This window comes from Wyeomyia smithii, chromosome 1 (genome assembly GCF_029784165.1).
Source record: "Wyeomyia smithii strain HCP4-BCI-WySm-NY-G18 chromosome 1, ASM2978416v1, whole genome shotgun sequence".
Classification (NCBI taxonomy): Eukaryota; Metazoa; Arthropoda; class Insecta; order Diptera; family Culicidae; genus Wyeomyia; species Wyeomyia smithii.
In genome coordinates this window covers 121406448-121413964 of record NC_073694.1, presented here as the reverse complement: position 1 = coordinate 121413964, position 7517 = coordinate 121406448, and the positions used below count along the sequence as shown (strand labels likewise).

The 7517-nt window shown below is 46.4% G+C and overlaps 1 protein-coding gene across 1 annotated transcript; it reads left to right on the top strand.

Moving 5' to 3' along the window:
- The first annotated feature begins 5755 nt into the window (after window positions 1–5755).
- Window positions 5756–7288, top strand: LOC129717151 (uncharacterized). The gene has a single exon (XM_055666996.1). It carries the CDS (start codon window positions 5756–5758, stop codon window positions 7286–7288), a length of 1533 nt encoding a protein of 510 aa, XP_055522971.1.
- Window positions 7289–7517: the final 229 nt, after the last annotated feature.

The window sequence follows — 7517 nt, the reverse complement described above, 5'->3', positions numbered from 1 at the left end:
TTCAGCCGTTGTATATTACTGATATTTTCGGTTGAATCTGAACCTGTCTCCGCTTCATCTGCTACGTGCATTTCTTTTTGCTGCTGAAGCGACATCTGGAAGTCATTACTGCAAACGTCGTCGCCTTTTTGCTAGCTGGAAGGGCCGTATACGCCAAATCTTAAAATCTCGTGCCGTCTACTAAAACGCCTTAATTTATGCCTTCAGAGAGACAAAAAGCTACCGCTATGTTAGACAAAAATTGCTACGAATGCTCACAACCCATTGCCAATCTGAATTTGATTGAATGTTATTTATGCGAGTGCGTTGCTCACATGAAATGCTTTGGATGGGCCAGATCGAATTTAGATTTTGTTAATGGTCAATCCAACTTGCTTTGGTTTTGTACTGAATGCCTGAGTTCCGTTCAGAATCTGAAGGAGCGAAAATCGTCGGAAACTGCGGTTGACGTGACATCATCATTCGCTGATTCAATTACCGTATGCATGAACGAAGTGAAAGCTGAACTTGGTCAGATCAATGCCGTCATTGGGTCAATATCTGAAAAGCTCCTTGCTACCAATACACCTGCTTTTTCAACGGCTAGTCGCAGCTCTAAGCGTCCGAGAATAATTTCACCGAAGTTGACTCCTAAAAACTCAAGAGGATTTGCTGACTTGGTTAGTGGTACTAAGTCTATTGAAAACTTCCCTAAATTGGTTGAAACCGTTCCGCAACCTGCTGCAAAATGTTGGATCTACCTTTCGCGCATTGCTCCACACGTTTCTGAGGATGAAATCTCTGCTCTTGTTCGAGAATGCGTTCCAGGTGCACAACCAGTTGTCAGAAAGCTCATTAAGAAAGATGCCGATATAAAATCATTTGCATTCGTTTCCTTTAAAGTCGGTATCGACTTGCAACTGAAAGATGTTGCCCTCGATGCTGCTAACTGGCCGGAGGGAATTTATTTTCGACTGTTTGAGGAACGCAATTCATCTGTGGATTTTTGGAAGCCGAGATCGTCGAAGTTCCCACGCACGTTAATCTCACAGCCCGCAATAAATCCTCATTTGACGCCATCGAATTGATTTCTCAACCTCCGAGGGAGCTTGGGGGCCCACTGGCCCCCAGCCCAGTTAAGTCTTTGCAATTTCATGATTTTCAAAAAATTTATGCACAATTTGTTCCCCATAGCTCTATGACCAACCGCACTGTCCAGTGCGAAATTATGCCTCACTCGACGCCTGCTACTGCTCCCCCTTTACTGCAAACTCTACCACTAGACGACGTTGGCAAGCAGCAGACAGCCATCACTGTTTTATTTTCGGACAATAGCGGCAGGCGATTTGGTCGGCAGCAATGCGATACACCGTGCGACACTATTCTTTCATCTCTACTCTGCTACTATCAGAACGTGCACGGTCTACGCAGCAAAGTATCAGATTTTGCTTTGGAAGCTTCCAGCTCGCTTTACGACTGCATCGTTCTTACTGAGACCTGGTTAGATTCAGATATTTCTTCTTCTCAATTATTCGGCATGGATTATACCGTGTATCGGACTGATCGATGCTTGATGAATAGTACCAAAGCAAGGGGTGGAGGAGTTCTCATCGCTGTGCGACGATCTTTGGCATCGGCATTGTTAATTCAAGCTATGGATGATTCGCTTGAGCAGCTCTGGGTAACGATTAAAATTGATAAACTGAACGTTGTAATCGGCGCTATTTACATTCCTCCTCGGCCGATGCAACTCTGGCCCTGAAGAAAGCCAAACTTAAGGTTGGCTGGTCAGTATGTCTCCTGAGCATACTCCAGCAGCCGGACGTTTGCTTCAGGTGTTTCGAGGGAGGACACAAGTCCTGGACCTGCAAGGGGCCCGATAGGAGCCAGTTATGTAGGCGTTGTGGTGGTGCTGGCCATAAAGCTAAAGACTGCGGGGAGCCTCCCAAGTGCTTGGTATGTACTGGAAAACGGGACGCCAAGCACTTTATGGGAGGCCCACGGTGCCCAGCCGGTAAGGCGGCCACGAAACCACGGGCGTGAGGGTGACACAATTGAACCTGAACCATTGCTATGCGGCACAGCAGCTGCTATACCAAGCAGCGTCTGAGTCGCGGTCGGACATCGCAATCGTATCGGACCCCTACTGCATTCCTCCCGGAAACGGTAATTGGGTTGCAGATAAGTCCAGTACGGCGGCCATATGCACGACCAGCAAGTTCCCGGTTCAGGAGGTTGTGTCAACCTCAAATGAAGGATACGCGGTTGCCAAGGTGGACGGAGTGTTCTACTGCAGTTGTTATGCTCCGCCGCGTTGGTCTATCGAAAGGTTCACCCAGATGGTCGATCTGTTATCTATGGAGCTGACGGGACTAACACCCTTAGTAGTGGCGGGCGACTTCAACGCTTGGGCTGTTGAGTGGGGAAGCCGCCGCACGAACCGGAGGGGTCAGATCTTGTTGGAAGCTTTGGCAAAGCTCAACCTAGATCTGGCCAACGTTGGAACCAAGTGTACATTCAGCAGAAATGGTGCGGAGTCGATCATCGACGTGACGTTCTCCAGCCCAGGACTGATCGTGAACTGGAGGGTAGACGATGGCTACACCTATAGTGACCACCAGTCGGTCTGCTATAGCGTAGTCCAGAACGTGAGGCGGCAGGCGACGGGTAGAGCCAATACTCCGACCGTCCGCGGGTGGAAGACATCGCATTTCGATGCCGAGGTTTTTGCAGAAGCAATGAGAAGAGAGCGCGAGGGGGGCAGTTGGCTCCGCCCGAGTGCTGACCAATTAGTTGCCACATTATCGCGGGCGTGCGACGCCACCATGCCTAGGACCCGCCAACCTAGGAATGGTAAGTCACCGGTATACTGGTGGACCGACGCGATAGCGGACCTCCGTAGTGCGTTCCTCTGTGCAAGACGGATGTTGCAACGTGCACGTACCGATGCACAGAGGGTAGAGCGTCGTGTAGTATTCGGATCTGCAAGATTGGCGCTTAAAAGTAAGATAAAGGCGAGCAAAAGGGCCTGCTTCGATAGGCTATGCGCGAGTGCCAATACGAATCCGTGGGGCAACGCCTACAGAGTCGTAATGGCGAAGACCAAAGGCGTGTTGGCGCCTGCAGAGCGATCACCAGTGATGCTGGAGCGCATCATCGAGGGACTCTTTCCACGACACGAGCCAAATCCTTGGCCTCCGGTTGCTGAGTCTCACGTCCGACGTTCCAGTATCTCAGACACAGACCAGGGATGGTCGGCCAACCTGCCGGGCATCCAATCCGTGAGAGACGGCAGCCGTGCAGAGGTTGTGGAGGAGGTAAGGGTTACGAATGAGGAATGGGCCAGCGTGGTCCAAAGCGTTAGGTACCAACAGTCATCGTCGAAAACTGGAAACTACCTACAGGCTCATGTGCCTGAGGGTTGTGAGCGCGTACCGTACAGTGTCATACGACGCAATCTGCGTCCTGTGCGGCATGATGCCTATCAGCATAGCCATTAAGGAGGACGTAGAATGCTTCGATCAACGTGACACAAGGGGTATACGAGGCACCAGAAGGTCATTCTCGATGATCAGATGGCAGCAGGAATGGTCCAATTCCGCAAAGGGTAGATGGACGCATCGACTTATTCCGGACGTATCCGGATGGGTCGGGAGGCGCCATGGAGAAGTTAACTTCCACTTGACACAGATTCTGTCAGGTCATGGTTGCTTCAGGCAGTAACTACACAGATTCGGGCATGCGGGGTCCCCCATGTGTCCCGAGTGTGCGGATGCGGAAGAAACTGCTGAGCATGTCTTCTTCGTGTGCCCTCGTTTTGTGCATGCGCGGAGCGACATGATGGTAGTGAGCGGGCCAGACACCACTCCGGACAACCTAGTTCGGAGGATGTGTAAAGACCCAAACATTTGGAGGGCGGTTTGTACAGCCGCCTCTCAAATAGTTTTAGAATTGCAAAACAGGCGACAGGTTGACCACCGACACGCCAGTGTTAGCTAACGGCCAGTCTCCAGGTTAGTTAGCTAAGTTAGCAAAGAGATCTATAGAACCAAGAGGGTGCACAGAGCACAAAAGCCGCTCCCCGAAGCAATACCTAGCGGGGAGTATTATGGGCTGGAGACTGGAGGGGTTTTAGTGGGTCCGGTCACTGATTCAAACCAACCCCACACTCCCTGAGGTTGGTCACCTCAGGGGTTTGGATGCAAATTTCCCCTCCACCTGAAAAAAAAAAAAAAAAAAAAAAAAAAAAAAAAATATATATATATATATATATATATATATATATATATATATATATATATATATATATATATATATATATATATATATATATATATATATATATATATATATATATATATATTTATATATATATATATATATATATATATATATATATATATATATATATATACATTCCATTTTTGGCAACCTTGCCTGTGTAACGATTGAGTGACTATTTTTGAGTTCGTGTTTTATTTCGCATTTTTCGCCTGATTACGTTATAAAATACCTTGAAAGTGACTGTGCCGCCTATCGCGATATCTATCGTTGTGAATTTAGTGGATTCTTAGTGTTTCTACCAGCTAATCGTGTGAATTCAGCCGTTGTATATTACTGATATTTTCGGTTGAATCTGAACCTGTCTCCGCTTCATCTGCTACGTGCATTTCTTTTTGCTGCTGAAGCGACATCTGGAAGTCATTACTGCAAACGTCGTCGCCTTTTTGCTAGCTGGAAGGGCCGTATACGCCAAATCTTAAAATCTCGTGCCGTCTACTAAAACGCCTTAATTTATGCCTTCAGAGAGACAAAAAGCTACCGCTATGTTAGACAAAAATTGCTACGAATGCTCACAACCCATTGCCAATCTGAATTTGATTGAATGTTATTTATGCGAGTGCGTTGCTCACATGAAATGCTTTGGATGGGCCAGATCGAATTTAGATTTTGTTAATGGTCAATCCAACTTGCTTTGGTTTTGTACTGAATGCCTGAGTTCCGTTCAGAATCTGAAGGAGCGAAAATCGTCGGAAACTGCGGTTGACGTGACATCATCATTCGCTGATTCAATTACCGTATGCATGAACGAAGTGAAAGCTGAACTTGGTCAGATCAATGCCGTCATTGGGTCAATATCTGAAAAGCTCCTTGCTACCAATACACCTGCTTTTTCAACGGCTAGTCGCAGCTCTAAGCGTCCGAGAATAATTTCACCGAATTTGACTCCTAAAAACTCAAGAGGATTTGCTGACTTGGTTAGTGGTACTAAGTCTATTGAAAACTTCCCTAAATTGGTTGAAACCGTTCCGCAACCTGCTGCAAAATGTTGGATCTACCTTTCGCGCATTGCTCCACACGTTTCTGAGGATGAAATCTCTGCTCTTGTTCGAGAATGCGTTCCAGGTGCACAACCAGTTGTCAGAAAGCTCATTAAGAAAGATGCCGATATAAAATCATTTGCATTCGTTTCCTTTAAAGTCGGTATCGACTTGCAACTGAAAGATGTTGCCCTCGATGCTGCTAACTGGCCGGAGGGAATTTATTTTCGACTGTTTGAGGAACGCAATTCATCTGTGGATTTTTGGAAGCCGAGATCGTCGAAGTTCCCACGCACGTTAATCTCACAGCCCGCAATAAATCCTCATTTGACGCCATCGAATTGATTTCTCAACCTCCGAGGGAGCTTGGGGGCCCACTGGCCCCCAGCCCAGTTAAGTCTTTGCAATTTCATGATTTTCAAAAAATTTATGCACAATTTGTTCCCCATAGCTCTATGACCAACCGCACTGTCCAGTGCGAAATTATGCCTCACTCGACGCCTGCTACTGCTCCCCCTTTACTGCAAACTCTACCACTAGACGACGTTGGCAAGCAGCAGACAGCCATCACTGTTTTATTTTCGGACAATAGCGGCAGGCGATTTGGTCGGCAGCAATGCGATACACCGTGCGACACTATTCTTTCATCTCTACTCTGCTACTATCAGAACGTGCACGGTCTACGCAGCAAAGTAGCAGATTTTGCTTTGGAAGCTTCCAGCTCGCTTTACGACTGCATCGTTCTTACTGAGACCTGGTTAGATTCAGATATTTCTTCTTCTCAATTATTCGGCATGGATTATACCGTGTATCGGACTGATCGATGCTTGATGAATAGTACCAAAGCAAGGGGTGGAGGAGTTCTCATCGCTGTGCGACGATCTTTGGCATCGGCATTGTTAATTCAAGCTATGGATGATTCGCTTGAGCAGCTCTGGGTAACGATTAAAATTGATAAACTGAACGTTGTAATCGGCGCTATTTACATTCCTCCTAATTTGCGGAATGAAGTCGAGATAATCGATCGGCATATTTCTTCAGTGGAAAGAGCTGTTAATTCTACTTGTATTAACGACGATGTTCTTATTTTTGGTGACTACAATCGTGCCGGCTTATCCTGGTCGATTCACACAGATGGAAATTATCTCTTTGTTGATGCTTTGCGCTCATCCGTAAATGCAGGTAGCACCCATTTATTGGACGGTATGGCTTTTCAGTGCATGCACCAGATTAATCCTGTTTGCAATCAGAATGGCAGGTTTCTCGATTTAATTTTCGTAAACTCGCATGCTTTACCAGCATGTTCAGTCACTACAGCACCCGACCCTCTCTGTAACATTGACGTACATCACCCACCATTGATGGTTAGTTTCGACAGACCTGTTGAGGCTCTATTCATAGACGAATTTGATTCATCCAGATTTGATTTTCGGCGCGGAAACTATGATGCTATCGAATCAGAATTGAGATCGCCATATCGCCTTATACATCGCCATATTCCCAAAGCTCGTCCTCGTCGTAAGCCTATTTGGGGAAATAGACATCTCACTAAACTTAACCGCCTTCGTAAGTCAGCTTTGCGTGCATATCAAAAAAATAGAAACCCTATCAATCGGACACGGTTCACTTCTGATAGTCGATCATACAAAACGCTGAATAAAAGTCTGTACACGATGTTCGTGCGTAAAACGGAACGCAACCTACGCTTAAATCCGAAAAGCTTCTGGAGGTTTGTTAACTCGAAGCGTAAGGAAGAAGGATTACCATCTAGTGTGTTCCTGCTGAATAGTGAAGCGTCTACTAACAACAGTAAATGCGATTTGTTTGCCGAGCACTTCGCTAGTGTTTTCAATAAGGAGCACGCTTCACCTAACGACATTGCCGCGGCAATGGCTTCTATGCCGAGCGACGTTTTCAATGCCGAAGTCTTCGAGATCATAATCGGAGAGGTTTCCAAAGCCATCTGCGATCTGAAACATCGAGACTGATGAAGATTGCCTTAGGCTTCAATCGTTGATTGACTTATTTAATGACTGGTGCCAACGCAATTATATGATGCTAAGCATTCCGAGATGTTCTGTGATTAGTTTCCAGCGCAAAAAGCAGCCGCTATTGTTCAACTATAACATTGCTGGTACTTGTTTACAACGTACCGATATTGTCACTGATTTGGGTGTTCTGTTGGACACGCAATTAACTTTCAGGCAGCATTTTTCG

What these genes read in the sequence shown, in the direction of transcription:
- LOC129717151 (XM_055666996.1), top strand. Translation starts at nt 5,756, where the DNA reads ATGACCAACCGCACTGTCCAGTGCGAAATTATGCCTCACTCGACGCCT.